The sequence below is a fragment of the Scyliorhinus torazame genome, chromosome 18, assembly GCF_047496885.1.
Source record: "Scyliorhinus torazame isolate Kashiwa2021f chromosome 18, sScyTor2.1, whole genome shotgun sequence".
NCBI lineage: Eukaryota > Metazoa > Chordata > Chondrichthyes > Carcharhiniformes > Scyliorhinidae > Scyliorhinus > Scyliorhinus torazame.
The window spans coordinates 167,696,119-167,715,404 of NC_092724.1; the positions used below are offsets into that span (position 1 = coordinate 167,696,119).

A 19,286-nucleotide genomic window follows, 5' to 3' on the forward strand; every position below is an offset into this window, starting at 1 on the left:
GGCTGGATGGGCTAGCTCACGGACGCGAATTGGGGGATGGGCAGATGTTATGCCTGTTGAATAGGGTGGTTTGCATCGTGCTGTTACTGAGGGGGGCATGTTCTGCTGACGGGGGAGGGACTGTTGTTATGTGACAAAAGGGAGGTCGGGGACGGAGGCCGCGGATGTGTGGGGCGCGGGCTGGAGACTGGCCCAAGAAAGGTGAAGGCTGATCGGGGGGAAGGGGCGCCAGAAGCCCCCCAACCAGGCTGGTCACATGGAACGTTAGAGGGCTAAATGGGACGGTTAAGAGGGCACGTGTGTTCGTGCATTTGAGGGGAATGAAGGCGGATGTGGCAATGCTACAGGAGACGCACCTTAGAGTAACTGACCAGATCAGACTAAGGAAGGGATGGGTCGGCCAGGTTTTCCACTCGGGGCTGGACTCTAAGACTAGAGGGGTCGCGATCCTGATTAACAAGTGAGTGTCATTCAAGGCGGGAAGAATAGTTGCGGATGTGGGCGGACGTTACATTATGGTTAGTGGGAAGCTGGAAGGGCTGCTGGTGGTGCTCGTAAATGTGTACGTACCAAATTGGGATGATGTGGAGTTCATAAGGAGGATGTTGGGGAAGATCCCAGACCTGGATTTGCATAAGTTGGTCACGGGGGCGGGCGGGGGGGGGAGACTTCAACACAGTCATTGGCTCAAGGCTAGACCGGTCAAGCTCAAGGACAGGCAGGATGCCAGCAATGGCAAAAGCGCTAAAGGGGTTTATAGAGCAGATGGGGGGGTGGACTAATGGAGATTTGGCCGGCCGAGATTGAAGGAGTTCTCCTTCTACTCACGTACATAAAGTGTACTCCCGGATTGACTTTTTTATCCTGAACAGGGCTTTACTGACGGGGGTAGTGGACACGGGGTACTCAGCGATCACGATCTCGGATAATGCCCCGCACTGGGTTAACCTACAGGTGAGCAAGGGGGGTGGCCAACGCCCGCACTGGAGACTGGATGTTGGACTTTTAGCGGATGAGGAGGTGTGTGGGCGGCTGAGGAAATGTATCCAGAACTATCTGGAAGTCAACGACACAGGGGAAGTCTCAGCTGCAATGGTCTGGGAAGCGCTGAAGGCGGTGGTTAGAGGGAAGCTGATCTCGATACAGGCCCATAGGGAAAAGGTAGATAGGGCAGAAACTGACCGACTGATAAGGGAAATACTACAGGTCGACAGGAGTTACGCGGAGATCCCAGAGATTTATGAATATGGAGAGAAGGCCAGCTGAATGCTTGCGCAGCAGCTCAGAAAGAGGGAGGCAGCCAGGGATATTGGGAAAGGGACAGGGATGGGAACCTGGTTGAGACTCAGCAGGCGTCAATAAGGCATTCAAGGAGTTTTACAGCAACCTGTATGAGTCGGAACCACCAGCTGGGTCGGAGGGGATGAGGCAATTCTTAGGGGGAACTGAGGTTCCCGATGGTGGACAAAGGGTTGGTAGAAGGGCTGGGGGCCCCGATCGGGTTGGAAGAAATAGCAGATGGGCTGAAGGCCATGCAGTTGGGTAAAGGTCCGGGACCAGACGGGTACCCAGTGGAGTTTTATAAAACGTTCTCTGGGATACTGGGGTCGCTGCTGATGAGGACATTTAATGAGGCAAGGGAGAGAGGGGTGCTTCCCCCGACGATGTCACAGGCCACTATCTCACTGATCCTGAAGCGGGACAAGGATCCGGAGTTATGCGGGTCTTACAGACCAATCTCCCTACTAAATGTAGTCGGCAAACTGTTGGCCAAAATCTTGCCTCTAGGGTTGAAGACTGGGTTCCGGACGTGATTGGGGAGGACCAGACGAGATTCATTAAGGGTTGGCAGTTGGCGGCCAACGTAAGAATGTTGCTGAATGTGATCATGATGCCCCCAGAAGGTAGGGAGGTGGAGGTAGTGGACTCAATGGGTGCAGAGAAGGCATTTGATCGGGTGGAATGGGAATATCTGTGGGAGGTACTGGGACGGTTTGGATTTGGACGGGGCTTCATCAACTGTCAGACGTCTGTATCAGGCTCCCGTGGCGAGTGTACGGACGAAAAGGTTAACATCGGGCTATTTTAGGCTGCACCGGGGGGAAGAGGCAGGAATGCCCCCTCTCCCCACTGCTGTTCGCGTTGGCCAGAGAGCCACTTGCAATTGCGTTGAGAGCCTCAAAGAGCTGGAAGGGGCTGGTCCGGGGGGGGACGGGGACGGGGGGGGGACGGGGGGGGGACACGACAGAGTCTCTCGCTATATGCAGACGATATACTCCTTCCTATATGTTTCGGACCCACTAGATGGGATGGAAGAAATTCTGGGGGAATTTGGCCGGTTTTCGAGTTATAAATTGAGTATGGGGAAAAGTGAGATGTTCGCGATCCAGACAAGGGGGCAGGAGAGGCGATTGGGGCAGCTGCTGTTTAGAGTGGTAGGGGGAAGCTTTCGGTACCCAGGCATTTAGGTGGCGTGGGAATGGGAACGGCTACACAAGTTAAATCTGGCCCAACTAGTAGACCAAATGAAGGAAGATTTTCGGGGGTGGGAGGTGCTCCCGTTGTCACTGGCTGGGAGGGTACAGACAGTGACGGTCCTCCCGAGATTCCGGTTTGTGTTTCAGTGTCTCCCCATCTTTATTCCGCGGTCCTTCTTTAAACGTGATGTGGAGATGCCGGCGTTGGACTGGGGTGAGCACAGTAAGAAGTTTTACAACACCAGGTTAAAGTCCAACAGGTTTGTTTCGATGTCACTAGCTTTCGGAGCGCTGCTCATTCCTCAGGTGAATGAAGAGGTATGTTCCAGAAACATATATATAGACAGATTCAAAGATGCCAGACAATGCTTGGAATGCGAGCTTTAGCAGGTGATTAAATCTTTACAGATTCAGAGATGGGGTAAACCCTGGTTAAAGAGGTGTGAATTGTATCAAGCCAGGACAGTTGGTAGGATTTCGCAGGCCAGATGGTGGGGGATGAATGTAATGCGACATGAATCCCAGGTCCCGGTTGAGGCCGCACTCATGTGTGCAGAACTTGGCGATAAGTTTCTGCTCGGCGATTCTGCGTTGTCGCGCGTCCTGAAGGCCGCCTTGGAGAACGCTTACCCGGAGATCAGAGGCTGAATGCCCTTGACTGCTGAAGTGTTCCCCGACTGGAAGGGAACATTCCTGCCTGGTGATTGTTGCGCGATGTCCGTTCATTCGTTGTCGCAGCGTCTGCATGGTCTCGCCAATGTACCACGCTTCGGGACATCCTTGCCTGCAGCGTATGAGGTAGACAACGTTGGCCGAGTCACACAAGTATGTACCGTGTACCTGGTGGGCGGTGTTCTCACGTGTAATGGTGGTATCCATGTCGATGATCTGGCACGTCTTGCAAAGATTGCCATGGCAGGGTTGTGTGGTGTCGTGGTCACTGTTCTGAAGGCTGGGTAGTTTGCTGCAAACAATGGTTTGTTTGAGGTTGCGCGGTTGTTTGAAGGCAAGTAGTGGGGGTGTGGGGATGACCTTGGCAAGATGTTCATCTTCATCGATGACGTGTTGAAGGCTGTGAAGAAGGTGTCGTAGTTTCTCCGCTCCGGGAAAGTACTGGACGACGAAGGGTATTCTGTCGGTTGTGTCCCGTGTTTGTCTTCTGAGGTCGGTGCGGTTTTTTGCTGTGGCGCGTTGGAACTGTCGATCGATGAGTCGAGCGCCATATCCCGTTCGTACGAGGGCATCTTTCAACGTCTGTAGATGTCTGTTACGCTCCTCCTCGTCTGAGCAGATCCTGTGTATACGGAGAGCTTGTCCATAGGGGATGGCTTCTTTAATAAGAACATAAGAACTAGGAGCAGGAGTAGGCCATCTGGCCCCTCGAGCCTGCTCCACCATTCAATGAGATCATGGCTGATCTTTTGTGAACTCAGCTCCACTTTCCGGCCCGAACACCATAACCCTTAATCCCTTTATTCTTCAAAAAACTATCTATCTTTATCTTAAAAACATTTAATGAAGGAGCCTCTACTGCTTCACTGGGCAAGGAATTCCATAGATTCACAATCCTTTGGGTGAAGAAGTTCCTCCTAAACTCAGTCCTAAATCTACTTCCCCTTATTTTGAGGCTATGCCCCCTAGTTCTGCTTTCACCCGCCAGTGGAAACAACCTGCCCGCATCTATCCTATCTATTCCCTTCATAATCTTATATGTTTCTATAAGATCCCCTCTCATCCTTCTAAATTCCAACAAGTACAGTCCCAGTCTACTCAACCTCTCCTTGTAATCCAGCCCCTTCAGCTCTGGGATTAACCTAGTGAATCTCCTCTGCACACCCTCCAGTGCCAGTACGTCCTTTCTCAAGTAAGGAGACCAAAACTGAACACAATACTCCAGGTGTGGCCTCACAAATACCTTATACAATTGCAGCAGAACATCCCTAGTCTTAAACTCCATCCCTCTAGCAATGAAGGACAAAATTCCATTTGCCTTCTTAATCACCTGTTGCACCTGAAAACCAACTTTTTGCGACTCATGCACTAGCACACCCAGGTCTCTCTGCACAGCAGCATGTTTTAATATTTTATCATTTAAATAATAATCCCTTTTGCTGTTATTCCTACCAAAATGGATAACCTCACATTTGTCAACATTGTATTCCATCTGCCAGACCCTAGCCCATTCACTTAGCCTATCCAAATCCCTCTGCAGACTTCCAGTATCCTCTGCACTTTTTGCTTTACCACTTATCTTAATGTCGTCTGCAAACTTGGACACATTGCCCTTGGTCCCCAACTCCAAATCATCTATGTAAATTGTGAACAGTTGTGGGCCCAACACTGATCCCTGAGGGACACCACTAGCTACTGATTGCCAACCAGAGAAACACCCATTAATCCCCACTCTTTGCTTTCTATTAATTAACCAATCCTCTATCCATGCTACTATTTTCCCCTTAATGCCATGCATCATTATCTTATGCAACAAACTTTTGTGTGGCACCTTGTCAAAGGCTTTCTGGAAATCCAGATATACCACATCCATTGGCTCCCCGTTATCTACCGCACTGTTAATGTCCTCAAAAAATTCCACTAAATTAGTTAGGCAAGACATGCCCTTTATGAACCCATGCTGCGTCTGTCCAATGGGACAATTTCCATCCAGATGCCTCGCTATTTCTTCCTTTATGATAGATTCCAGCATCTTCCCTACTACCGAAGTTAAGCTCACTGGCCTATAATTACCCGCTTTCTGCCTACCTCCTTTTTTAAACAGTGGTGTCACGTTTGCTAATTTCCAATCCACCGGGACCACCCCAGAGTCTAGTGAATTTTGGTAAATTATCACTAGTGCATTTGCAATTTCCCCAGCCATCTCTTTTAGCACTCTGGGATGCATTCCATCCGGTCCAGGAGACTTGTCTACCTTTAGCCCCATTAGCTTGCCCATCACTACCTCCTTGGTGATATTAATCCTCTCAAGGTCCTCACCTGTCACAGCCTCATTTCCATCAGTCACTGGCATGTTATTTGTGTCTTCCACTGTGAAGACCGACCCAAAAAACCTGTTCAGTTCCTCAGCCATTTCCTCATCTCCCATTATTAAATCTCCCTTCTCATCCTCTAAAGGACCAATATTTACCTTAGCCACTCTTTTTTGTTTTATGTATTTGTAGAAACTTTTATTATCCGTTTTTATATTCTGAGCAAGTTTACTCTCATAATCTATCTTACTCTTCTTTATAGCTTTTTTAGTAGCTTTCTGTTGCCCCCTAAAGATTTCCCAGTCCTCTAGTCTCCCACTGATCTTTGCTACTTTGTATGTTTTTTCCTTCAATTTGATACTCTCCCTTATTTCCTTAGATATCCCCGGTCGATTTTCCCTCTTTTTACCGTCCTTCCTTTTTGTTGGTATAAACCTTTGCTGGGCACTGTGAAAAATCACTTGGAAGGTTCTCCACTGTTCCTCAACTGTTTCACCATAAAGTCTTTGCTCCCAGTCTACCTTAGCTAGTTCTTCTCTCATCCCATTGTAATCTCCTTTGTTTAAGCACAAAATACTAGTGCTTGATTTTACCTTCTCACCCTCCATCTGTATTTTAAATTCCACCATATTGTGATCGCTCCTTCCGAGAGGATCCCTAACTATGAGATCCTGAATCAATCCTGTCTCATTACACAGGACAAGATCTAGGACCGCTTGTTCCCTCGTAGGTTCCATTACATACTGTTCGAGGAAACTATCGCGGATACATTCTATAAACTCCTCCTCAAGGCTGCCTTGACCGACCTGGTTAAACCAATCAACATGTAGATTAAAATCCCCCATGTTAACTGCTGTACCATTTCTACATGCATCTGTTATTTCTTTGTTTATTGCCTGCCCCACCATAATGTTACTATTTGGTGGCCTATAGATTACTCCTATCAGTGACTTTTTCGCCTTACTATTCCTGATTTCCACCCAAATGGATTCAACCTTATCCTCCATAGCACCGATGTCATCCCTTACTGTTGCCCGGACGTCATCCTTAAATAACAGAGCTACACCACCTCCCTTACCATCCACTCTGTCCATCCGAAAAGTTTGATACCCTCGGATATTTAACTCCCAGTCGTGACCATCCTTTAACCATGTTTCAGTAATGGCCACTAAATCATAGTCATTCACGATGATTTGCGCCATCAACTCATTTACCTTATTCCGAACACTACGAGCATTCAGGTAAAGTACACTTATGTTGGCTTTTTGACCTCTGTTCTTAATCTTAACACCTCGATCAGTAACCTCTCCTAAGTTATATTTCCTCTTAACCTTTCTCCTAATTTTCCTTGTCGTTGAATCCATATCTTCCTGTAACAACCTGCCGCGTCGCTTACCATTAATGTTTTCACTTCCCGTTTTATTTCTTTTAGTATTCCTGGTCCTATTCACTGAGCTCCCCTCAGTCACTGTACCTTGTACTGTCGCCCTTTTTGATTTTTGACTATGGCTTCTCTGCCTTACACTTTCCCCCCTACTGCCTTTTATTTCTGTCCCTGTTTTACTACCTTCCAACTTCCTGCATCGGTTCGCATCCCCCTGCCACATTAGTTTAAACTCTCCCCAACAGCAATGTGTTTAGGGTGGAAGCTTCTTTAAACGGGTCAACAGGTGATGTCTGGCTTTATATGGGCGGGTAAGAACCCGCGAGTAAAAAAGGGGATGCTGGAGCGCAGCCAGGGGGAGGGTGGGCTGGCGCTGCCGAACTTTAGTAATTATTATTGGACGGCAAATATAGCCATGATTAGGAAGTGGGTGGTGGGAGCGAGTAGAGGCGGCATCATGCAAGGGCACTAGTTTGGGAGCATTGGTAACAGCGCCTCTGCCGTTCCCGCCAGCATGGTACTCCACCAGCCCCGTGGTGTTAGCGGCCCTGAGAGTCTGGGGGCAATGGAGGAGACATGTGGGAGCAGAGGGAGCATCGGTCTGGTCTCCAATCTGCAATAATCACCGGTTTGCTCCGGGGAGGCTAGATGGAGGGTTCCGGAGACGGCAGAGAGCAGGGATCGAGAGGATGGGAGATATGTTTATAGAGGGGAGCTTTCCCAGCCAGAGGGAGTTGATGGAGAAATTTGAATTAACGGGAGGGAATGAGTTTAGGTACCTGCAGGCGCGGGACTTCCTACGCAGGCGCGGGACTTCCTACGCAGGCAGGTCACAACCTTCCCGCTCCTACCACCAAGGGGGATACAGGACAGGGTAGTTTCCACAGTGTGGGTGGGAGGAGGGAGGGTTTCTGACATTAACAAGGAACTCATGGGGTCAGAGGAAACGCAGACTGAGGAGCTGAAACACAAGTGGGAAGAGGAGTTAGGAGGAGAGACAGAGGATGGTCTCTGGGCGGATGCGTTGAGCAGAGTCAACGCGTCCACAACAAGTACCAGGCTCAGCCGGGACCGGGACCAGTCGTTCACCGGGACCATATGACAGTGGCCCGGATGAGCAGGTTCTTTGGGCAGAAGATAGATGCGCAAGGTGTGCGGGAGGACCAGCGAACCATGTCCATATATTCTGGGCTAAGCCCGAAGCTTAGGGAATTCTGGCAGGGGTTTGCAGATGCCATGTCCAATGTGTTAAAAACAAGGCTGGCACCAAGTCCAGAGGTGGCGATTTTCGGAGTGTCGGAAGACCCGGGAATCCAGGAGGAGAGAGACAGACGTTCTGGCCTTTGCTTCCCTGGTAGCCCGGAGACGGATATTATTAGCTTGGAGGGACTCAAAGCCCCCGAACTCGGAGACCTGGCTAACCAACATGGCTAGCTTTCTCTGTCTGGAGAAAATCAAGTTCGCCCTGAGAGGGTTAATGATAGGGTTCGTCCGGAGATAGTAGCCGTTCGGCGACTTCTTTGGGGAAAATTAACCGTCAGCAGAAGGGGGGTGGGGTTGGGGTTTAGTTTCGTTTAGAGTATGGGGTTAGAAAAGGTGGGACTGGTGAGAGAGGAAGACGGCCTTTGCACTGTGGTTATATTTATATGTACACTGTGTCTTCTGTTATTGCTATAAAACCATAAATACCGCAATAAAATGTTTATAAAAAAAACCTTGTCATGAATCTTTTGGTTACTTTGTTGAGCAAGGTCTTCTTCCCTGTTACTATTGACAACAGAATCGATTGCAGGGGCTGAACCTCTTCTGTGTCTCCTACTCTTCAACTTTGACTTTGCTTGACTAATTGTAGGGCTTGTACTGTACGAGGTGCCAGGCTCCTCACAGGTGACATTGCCTTTCTAAGCATCTTGATTGTGCCCTTGGACCTTGCCAGTCTCCGCTTTGCGCCACTGTCTTGTTGAGACCTGCTGCCTCTTCCACTGTTCCCAGACTTGTGCGTATTAGAAGGCCTGATGCCCCATCGCAGCTGAAGCTGATGGGCCTCTCACTTAGGGTTTGCGTAGCTGTCGAACTGAGATCCTGGGGTATGACCGCTGGTCAAGTGAGAGTTGGGAGACAAGGGGGTCCCCTAACCGTACGCGTCTTGTTGTGGGTGTGAAGATTGGCAGGGGATTAAGGGTACTGGATCTCTCAAACATCTTCTACATACTCACATCTGGTTGTTGGATTTCAATTAACATCACTGCACAAAAAGTTGTAGCACCGACTTCGATCCCTTTCTTCTAAATGAATGATCATTCCCAGAAGGAAAGATATAAAACTCCAAATAAATAATGAACTCTCTAACTAGGGGATATTAACTTCCCATATTTTACCAACCAAGAACAGTTATAATTACTCTTGCAGGATACTAGAAACCAGGGATGTTCACAAAGCTAACTACAGCTCTACTTGGTACATTCTACCATAACACCATGCTTACACAATTTGTACCTTCCCCAGTCACTGGTAACTCTGAAACCTGCGGGAAAATGACATACCACAGAAAATCACTGCTAGGTGTGTCTTGTCCTCTAAAGAAACCAATCAGAAATCTGATCCAATGCACTGGAGTTGCAAATCAACTCAACTGGAGAGTGTGTGTGAATGAGTGAGAGGAAACATGCACATACAGAAAATTCATCACTACACATATTGTGTCCAGAATTAAAAGTCAGTTGACTTTTAACTTACACTGAACACTCCAATTTGTAATAAGAATGTTACAGAGGTTCCATGCCCTGCTTGGCTAATTCACTGCATACCAGTCAGGGCAACAGCTGTGGTTTTTCCAATTTGTCTCAACACCCCAGGTCGGAAAGGGTGAAATTAAACATCTTCTGCGTAGGACCAGGGACTCCTACTAAGATGGTGAACATCAGTTGAGGACAGGATCAGGCTCAGTTGTCACACTCGCAACAGCTTGGTGACTGTCCAATCTAAGACATCTACAGGAGATAGTTTGTGGCTGTCAAACTTCCGCCCCATAAAAGAGCCAACCCTTGTAGAAGAGGAGGGAAATGTTACTGTGTATTACCTCAAGTGACTCTTCTTCCAGGCAATGATGTGGAAGACAGTGGAAATGATGAACAGTGCACACAGACCCACGCCATACATCCAGGCTGTAATCTTCTTCCAGCGGTCATCCGACAGTCGATGAAGTAGCGTGCTTCCCACAATTGCTGGAAAAATGAGGAACTGAGAAGAAACACACTCCAATTCAGTGGCTCAAACTTTTCCAACATCTCTGATAGCTTCTTTGCCCCTTGGTGAAGGGTCCCTGCCCAACACTGCTGGACAGGTAACCCGATGGCCCCCGTGGCAGACAGTTACACATATTCCTAGACTCCTGCTATTCTCCGTCCTTCAGAAATGGGAATCTGCAACACGAGGTCACAAGATTCTAATATTCAAATGTATTTGAGGAAGGTGGAGGACCTGTGCAGCACAGCAGAGTGTGGGACTAAGCTGCAGGGCTGCGCAACCAAGGACTGTTCTACTGTGTAATGGTGACACATGACAGTTTCTGATCACATGAATGAGAGAGGAGAGACATACCCAGACACGGCCTGTGCTAAGTTAGCTAATGTTAACCAGAATGGAAGAAGGGAACACTAATTGATCTTGGTATAGCATGATTAGGGTCATGGGGTGGGAGACAGAGGGAAACAAAGATTTCGAAACAAAGATTTGAAAGGGTACAATGTGCTGATGTGAGGTGTGGACAGAATTAGACTGAGCTCAGTTGCTTAACTTGTAAACACTCACCATGAATAACAAAAGGAAAGCTGTGCATTTATATAGTGCCTATCACCCCAGGATATTCTAAAGCACTTAACGCCAAATGAAGTGCAGTCACCGTAATGCAGGAAATGTGGCAGTCAATCTGCACACAGCAAGATTCCACAAATAGTAATGCAATAATGACCAGATAATGTTTTGCTGATGTTGATTGAGGGATACATGTTGACCAGGGCAGGGATGGAAGCTGCTAATATGCATGGGCTGGTGTCACATTTACCTGTTGCAGTTATCGAATCTGACAGAGAACACTTACAATAACTGCAACTTATATAGCACCTTTAATGTGGGAAAGTTTCCCAAGGCAGTCAAGCTAACAAAAACTGACACCAAATCAAAGATGAAGTTAGGAGAGATGATTAAAATCTTGGTCAAAGAGGTGGGTTTTAAGCAAGGTCTTGAATGAGAAGCAATCAGGTGGTGATTAACTTTCTTGGAACAGGAATATTTCTGCTGACTTTTGAAAATTCATTCCTGGGCTGTGGATTTTGCTGGCATACCCATCCCTAATTGCCCTTGAACTGAGTGACTCGCTCGGACATTTCAGAGGGCAGTTAAGAGTCAGCCACACTTCTATGGGCCTGGAGTTGCATGTAGGCCAGACCAGGTAAGGAAGGCAGATTTCCTTCCCTAAAGGACATTAGAGAACTAGATGGATTGTTACAACAATCGAGAATAGTTTCATGGTCGCTATTACTGAGACTAGCTATATATCACTAGCTATATGTTCCAGATTTTTAATTCAATTTGAATTCCACCAGTTCCTGCAGCCCACTTTACACCTGTCACTTTTGTTCTTCCTCAGTCTCCTTCCTTCGTTGACTGTTAAATCTCTATCATCTTTCAGTCTGAACTAAAGGTCATCGCTCTGAAATGTTAATGCTGTTCCCCCCTCCACAAATGGTGCCTGACCCATTGAGCATTTCCAGCAACTTTCGTTTAGTTCAGCTTCACAGCTTGGGGAATATCACAAACCCGAAGATCGTTCTATCTGGAAATGTCAGCAGAACGGAGACGGAATCAGTGTTGTTACTCTTTCTCCCTACATGCCTCCTTTACTAACGCTAAGCTGAAACTCGCAGCCCAGTTCTGACAAAGTGTTGTAGAGATGGAGCTGCCCTGTTTTGGGTAGAGCGTCAGACTGAGACCCTATCAGCCTTCTCAGTTCAGGTCAAAGATCCCGCACTATTCAAAGAAGAGCATGGGATTGCTCCCTGGTCGTCCCCAATATCCCTTAATCGCCAATACTGAAAACAAATGATCTTTTTGTCACACTGCACTAGTTGTGCACATGTACCTCATTTTACAACACTAACTACACTAAATTATTTAATGGGCTATAAAATGCTTTGCAAAAGTTGATACATAAAGCTGATTAATAATAAAGGAGGTGATAATGACAAAGATGCACAAAACAAAGGCATGAATTATGGAGTTACCTTTTTTTTGTGGCAATACTCCAGATTGCAACTACAGCTGCACCAAGTGTAAATATGTCAGAATGAGAATGTAAGACCAGCACAAGTTGACCATTTAATAAGATCAAGACTGAACTTCAAGTTTACTCCCTTTTCTCACCCTGTCCCCATGTCCCTAGATTTCCTCAGCTTTCCAAAATCTATTGATCTCATTCTGAACATACTCAATAACTGCACATCCACAGACTTCTGCAGTAGAGTTCCAGAGACACAGCTCTCTGAGTGAATGAACCTTTCCTCAGTTCAGTTTAAATGGCAACCCCTTATGCGGAGACCATCGTCACAGTGGGGTGGGGGAACTGGAAAAAGAGGAGGAGAAAAAGAATGTGGTGGTAGTGCTTGTTGAGCTGTGGCCCAGTCGGATTCATGTTTCTGAAGGGAAGACGTTGCATTCAGCTGACCTCAAACAGAAAAGGTTGGTGACCCACTAGGTATTGGTGCACGTGTGATTGGCCCCATCGCCTCCCATCACACCAAGAAGATTGAAAACCTTACCGCATGTGTGTAACAATTTGCAGCGTGTTCGTAGGTAGTGGGCTGGTACCGGGAATTCGCTGGAGGTCGGTTATTCATAAATCTATAAAGAAAGCAAGGGAATTTATTAATTGAATCATTTAAACAGTCAAACAAGTACTCAATTTTCAGATACAGCTTTGATAAGCTGTAATTTGTTAAGCTCAAATTCACCAACAAAATATCCAAATTGGAATTAGTAACTGTACTGAACGGAAATGTACCCTTTTCCCCAGAAAAGGATACCCAGATCAGTACTGAAACTCCAACTTAATACATGCATCAGACAGTTAGAGCTAGGCACCTCACTCAAACCCGCCCATAAACAATCAAGCACTTAGACAAATTAAGGTTAATGGCTAAACATCTTACTTTGACCGTGCAGGTTTCCTCCCCATGATGATCTGTGCTGGAACTGGAGAGAACCTTCCTACAAAGAAAGCAGCTGCTTTATCTGTTCACCACAATGTCGCTCCTTAAAAATGCAGGAACACCCAATCACAGGTTTTCCCCTGCTTCCAATTCAGCAGTTAAACTGTGTTTCTATTCATTCAGCTGTTAAACCAGTAGGGTAAGCGTGCAATGTTGTAGAATAAGCTGACTTCCTGGTTCGATATCTATTTTTAAAAAAGGAAGTTAACACCCAAGTGAAGGTAAATCGAGATGATTATCATCACCTATAACAGAGCTATTTAATGTCAAAACATTTCTTTCAATGTGCCAGTAAAATATTCTGCATCTAGTGCACCCTCAACTCCAATTAAAATCCCAAACTAATCCACACAAAATCCCGATAATTCTTACTCAGTCACATTGTACAGAATTCCACTGGACAAATTGTTGCCTCCAGCCAACATCACTAAAAAGATCATCTGGTCATTAATTCAGAGCTGTTTATGGAACCTTGTTTTACATAAATTAGTTGCGACATTTCCCTGCGTTAGAACTGAGATCCCGCTTAAAAGGTACTATGAAAGGCAATATATAGATGTAAATTCTTTCTTAAACCATAGATTTGCTTTCACTGGATAATCTTCACCATTTGCCTTATACTAATCAGCACCAAATAAAGATCAGAACCAACCAATTAGTGAGAACTATATAGAGGTAGCGCCTGGCTAATAAGCCACTGAAACTTTCTTATAGTTTGCGAGTAAAGCATAAACTTCTGGAACAAGAACCGACCTCCAAGCTGGAATCTAATTGAAGGGTTTGGGTGGTTTAAATGTAGAACAGAAAGCTGGGAGAGAATTACAGGCTGGAATCTATTGGGGTTGTGGGGTTAGGGTGGGGGGGCTGATAATATATAAAATGGATGCCTCTTTATGCATTAGTCGTTAATCAACGTTCTTACTAAACACAGAGGTGGCTTCATGTTAGTGTTTGTCAAGTATTTATGTGCTGCAGGGATTGCGTGACTGTAGAGAGATGATCTTGGGCAACAATATATCCGAGCCCATTAAGAGCAACAAGCCCAGGCGCTCTGTGGTGTTGCCTGGTTACCGGTTCTGCATTGCTTAAGTTGCAAGTCACAAGACCAGCCTAACATCAAACACTAAACACACTAAACATAAATAAATCTGACTGTAATTCCGCTGCAATTATTAGACACTCAGGAAATAAATCCCAGAATGGTCAAACAAGTACCATGACGGCTCTGTGTTTCAAAATAACCCCAATCATGGAATTTGGTCAGAAAATGCAGGAAGATCCCAATTTGATCCCAATCTGAGGTGTGAAAGAACAATTGGTCTTTCCAACTATAAAGAAAAGGCAGGAGACAGAGAAATTGAGATTGAGAAAGAAAATAAGAGTTGATCAACTACGGCAGATATTTCTGAATATAGTGCATGCCTCACATCAAACATATATCCCAGTGAGGAAGGAGGATTTTAGGAAGGGGATAAATCAATCCTAATTCTAACCAAGGAAGTTAAGGATCGTATTAAACTGAAAGAAAATACAATGTGGCAAAGATTAGTCGTAAACCAGAGGATTGGGAATTTTTTTTAAACCAACAAAAGATGACCAAAAAATTATAGAGGGAGAAGATAAACTATTTAAGGGTAAACTAGCAAGTAATATAAAAATGGACAAAAAGAGCTTCTTTAAATATATAAAAAGGGGGAGACCCCCTTGGAGAATAAGATTGGGGAAACAATAATGGAGAACCAGGAAATGGAAGAGGTGTTAGACAAATACTTTGCGTTAGTCTTCACGGTGGAAGACACTAATAACATTCCACAAATATTAAATAATCAAGGGGCAAAGCAGGGGTAGGAAATAAATACCATAACTATCACTAGAGAAAAAGTACCAAGGAAACTAATATGGTTAAAGGCCGGTATGTCTCGTGGACTTGTTGGGTTGCATCCTTGGATATTAAAAGAAGTAGCTATAGAGATAGTGGATGTACTGGAAGTAATCTTCCAAGAATCCTTCAATTCTTTTTTTTCTATAAATTTAGAGTACCCAATTCGTTTTTTCCAATTAAGGGCAGCACGGTGGCGCAGTGGGTTAGCCCTGTTGCTTCACGGCGCCGAGGTCCCAGGTTCGATCCCGGCTCTGGGTCACTGTCCGTGTGGAGTTTGCAGATTCTCCCCGTGTTTGCGTGGGTTTCGCCCCCACAACCCAAAGATGTGCAGGGTAGGTGGATTGGCCACGCTAAATTGCCCCTTAATTGGAAAAAAAGAATTGGGTACGCTAAAAATAAAAATTCCAACACGGGGAGAATGTTCAAACTTCACATGGACAGTGACCCAGAGCCGGGATCGAACCTGGGACCTCAGTGCCGCGAGGCTGCAATGCTAACCACTGCACAACCGTGCTGCCCAAATCCTTCAATTCTGGAGAGGTCCCAGAAGATTGGGAAACTCCCAATGTAACATTCTTATTCAAAAAGAGAGGGAGACAAAAACCAGGTCAGTTAGCACATCTGTCATTGGGAAACCTTAAAAGTCCATAATAAAGGATGTAATAGCAGAACATTTAGAAATACGTAACATACTTAACAACATATAGTCAACTTGGCTTCATGAATGAGAAAGCATGCCTGACAAATTTATTAGAATTTTTGAGGTAGTAACGAGCAGGATAGATAAAGTAGAACCAGTAGATGTAATATATTTTGATTTCCAAAAAGCATTCAATAAGGTACCGCACAAAAGGCTACTTAATAATATAAGAGCCCATGGTGTTGGGGGTAGAATATCAGCATGGATAGAGGATTGGCTGACTGATAGAAGAGTTGGTATTTTCAGGCTGGCAACCTGTAACTAGCAGAGTTCGAAAGGGATCAGTGATGGGGCCATAATTAGTTACAATTTACATTAATGACTTAGATGAGGTAAGTGAACATATTATTGCCAAGTCTGCGGATGACACAAAAATAGGTGGGAAGGCAAGTGGTGAGGATAACAGTCTCCGGAGTGATATAGACAGTTTAGGAGAGTGGGCAAAAACTTGGCAGATGGAATATAATGTAGGAAAATATGAAGTTATGCACTTTTGTATTGTCCTTCCTGTTTATTCCCTCATTTTCCCTTTCTTTTATTTTGCCGTTATGATTGTTAATTCATGGATGATTGACAGACATATCTTTCAGTCACGGAGCAAATTTCAGAAGTTACAGGAGAGAACACACTACTAATCTCTGCTGGTTTGAACAGGAGCTTCAGGCTTGTTGGCATCAGAGAGAGAGGTGGGGTGGGAGTTGGCTTGATTGATCGACTGGTGGCTAATGAATTGGCCCAAATGGCCGTACTCAGCCCGGTAACAGGTGGTGAAATGTAAATGTGGCTCATTTACACTTGCTCAAAGAGACACACATTTATACACAGGGACCCGCTCTCTGAAGGGACCCGCTCGGTGCAAACAACAGGAATATGTTCAAACCATGCGCCTTTATTAAATTACCCGGGAGTTTGGGAAGCCTTTTGTTCTCTCTATGGCAATGCCTCGGCCAATCAGAGTCTACTTCTCAATTAGTCAGCAGTGTAAATTGTCATCATTTGAAATTTGGCATTCTTGCATATGCCCTGATGAATACAAAATGAAAAGTTTTGGCAACATGACTCTCTTTTTGGTAATGTTCTGCACTACTAAGTGATAAAGTACTGGAGACTTGGAGCAGGTAGAGGGGGGGGGGGGGGCAGAGAATGACAGCCCCCAGTAAAATATCCACAGGCAATCACTTATAGCTGTGAAAAAAATCTATTTGCAGGAATTTTTCAAAAATATTGATTGCAAAGCTGCTGGTTTCTGCAGCACCCCACATATTTTGGACGGAAATAGGTATGTTTATTTATTAGTTCTTACTTCCTTTAGGTGCACCGAATGCAATAAAAGAGCCTTTCCTTCTCACACTCCCAATTCTTCTGAAATAGCCCAGATACAAACTGTTTAAGCAAATCCACTTTGTCAAGTACTTTGAGATGTTTAATAATGGGACACGGTGCTATTAAATATCTCTTCTTTTAGATGCATGTGAGCAAAAATAAACTTGGTTTTAAATAAAGAACTGGAGTCAAAGGTCCAATTACAGAAAGGTCAGTCCTACAATCCTATCAATTTTCTCACAACCTGCCTTGGAATTCCAGATAGCTAAGAATTGAAATTAAGAAATGCTTTATAAATAGTAGAATTTAATTTAAATAACCTCAGCGCAAAAGGAAATCACGCGGTGAATTACTTCAGGAAATTACTGTAAAAATGTCTTATTTTATTTACGTGCTATACCTGACATTGAATACATAATAATAATCGCTTATTGTCACAAAGTAGGCTTCAATGAAGTTACTGTGAAAAGCCCCTTGCCGCCATGGAAAGATTCACAGGAACTATAGGTGAAGACTGTTATTGAAGTTCGACCCCATCCAGGACAAAGCAACCTGCTTGATTAGTATCCCATCTACCACCTTACCCATTCACTCCCTCACACCACCGACACAGCTGAAGTGTTTTCCACCTTCAAGATATTCTGCAGCAATTCACGGAGGCTCCTTCAACAACACCTTCTAAATTCGGGATCTCTACTAGTCAGAAGAACAAGAGCAGCAGATACCTGGGAACACCACTACCTGGACGTTCCCCTCGAAGCCACTCACCACCCTGACTTGGAAATATATCACACCAGGTAAAGTCCAACAAGTTTGTTTTGAATCACTAGCTTTCGGAGCGCAGCTCCTTCCTCAGGTGAATGAAGAGATGGGTTCCACAAACACATATATAGACAAATTCAATGATGCAAGATGATACTTTGAGGGTAATTAAGTCTTTACAGGTCCAGACGGTGTGACTGGAGAGAGGGATAATCACAGGTTAAAGAGGTGTGAATTGTCTGAAGCCAGAACAGTTGGTAGGATTTCACAAGCCAGATGGTGGGGGTTGAATGTAATGCGACATGAATCCAAGGTCCCGGTTGAGGCCGTACCCATGCGCCCGGAACTTGGCTATCAGTTTCTGCTCGGCGATTCTGCGTTGTCGTGCATCCTGAAGGCCGCCTTGGAGAACACGTACCTGAAGATCAGAGGCTGAATGCCCTTGACTGCTGTGGTGTTCCCTGACTGGAAGGGAACATTCCTGCCTGGTGACTGATGCACGATGTGCGTTCATCTGTTGTCGCAACGTCTGCATGTACCACGCCAATGTACCACGCTTCGGGACATCCTTTCCTGCAGCTTATGAGGTCGACAACATCTGTCTTAACTGGAAGACCCCTTATTCTGTTGGAAGACTGTCAAATAAAAAAACGTTCCATTGGGAGAAGACTTTGCCTGTTTCTGGTGTCCTGAACTGCCAAAGATTGAAACCCATTGCAATTTGTTTTCTATTTACCCAGTTCTTCTTAGATATTCATCCGCTTGGCTAGTTCAAGTCACATGGGCATTTCTTGGAGGCTAGTCATATTATAATCAGGAACTTTATTAACCCTCTTTCAGAATGCTCCCCAGCCCACTTTGGTTTTAAAGGTTTTGGGCAGCACAGTAGCACAGTGGTTAGCACTGTTGCTTCACGGCGCCAGAGTCCCAGGTTCGATTCCCGGCTTGGGTCACTGTCTGTGCGGAGTCTGCATGTTCTCCCCGTGTCTGCGTGGGTTTCCTCCGGGTGCTCCGGTTTCCTCCCACAAGTCCCGAAAGACGTGCTGTTGGTGAATTGGACATTCTGAACTCTCCAGCAGTGTACCCGAATAGCCGCTCCGCAGAATGTGGCGACGAGGGGCTTTTCACAGTAACTTCATTACAATGATAATGTAAGTCTACTTGTGACGATAATAAAGATTGCTATAAAGAGACATTACGAAAAACAAAATACAGGTTTTTCCCAGCACATGGATCATCAAAATGTCAAATACCCCTGAATATTCAGCTCCCAGCCCTGGTCACCTTGCAACCACGTCTGCAATGGCTATCAGATCATACCCATTTATTTATATTTGTACCATCAGTTCATGTATCTTGTGACACAAAATCAATTGTAAAAGTTTTATGAAGGCAAAATAAACCCAGGACCATTGTTTGATGATGGTTGAATAAATTAATCTGCTTTATTTACATTTGTTTACAAATGGCATTTGTACCAATGATTTGTAGAACTGCATTCCAAAATT

General features: G+C 45.3%; 1 protein-coding gene across 2 annotated transcripts in view; it reads right to left on the bottom strand.

Annotated features, from left to right (window-relative positions):
- The window catches only part of LOC140395731 (monocyte to macrophage differentiation factor-like), a 75,807-nt gene that overhangs the window by 16,798 nt on the left and 39,723 nt on the right, over nucleotides 1-19,286 (bottom strand). Inside the window, exons 2-4 of one of the 2 annotated variants that reach the window (XM_072483878.1) lie at nucleotides 13,052-13,296; nucleotides 12,662-12,743; nucleotides 9,925-10,085 (exon numbers count right to left, since the gene is read on the bottom strand). In XM_072483878.1, the coding sequence (XP_072339979.1) occupies nucleotides 9,925-10,085; nucleotides 12,662-12,743; nucleotides 13,052-13,077 (269 nt within the window). In that variant the 5' untranslated portion in view covers nucleotides 13,078-13,296. The remainder of the gene's footprint in view (nucleotides 1-9,924; nucleotides 10,086-12,661; nucleotides 12,744-13,051; nucleotides 13,297-19,286) is intronic. The other variant, XM_072483877.1, reaches the window with a different exon arrangement.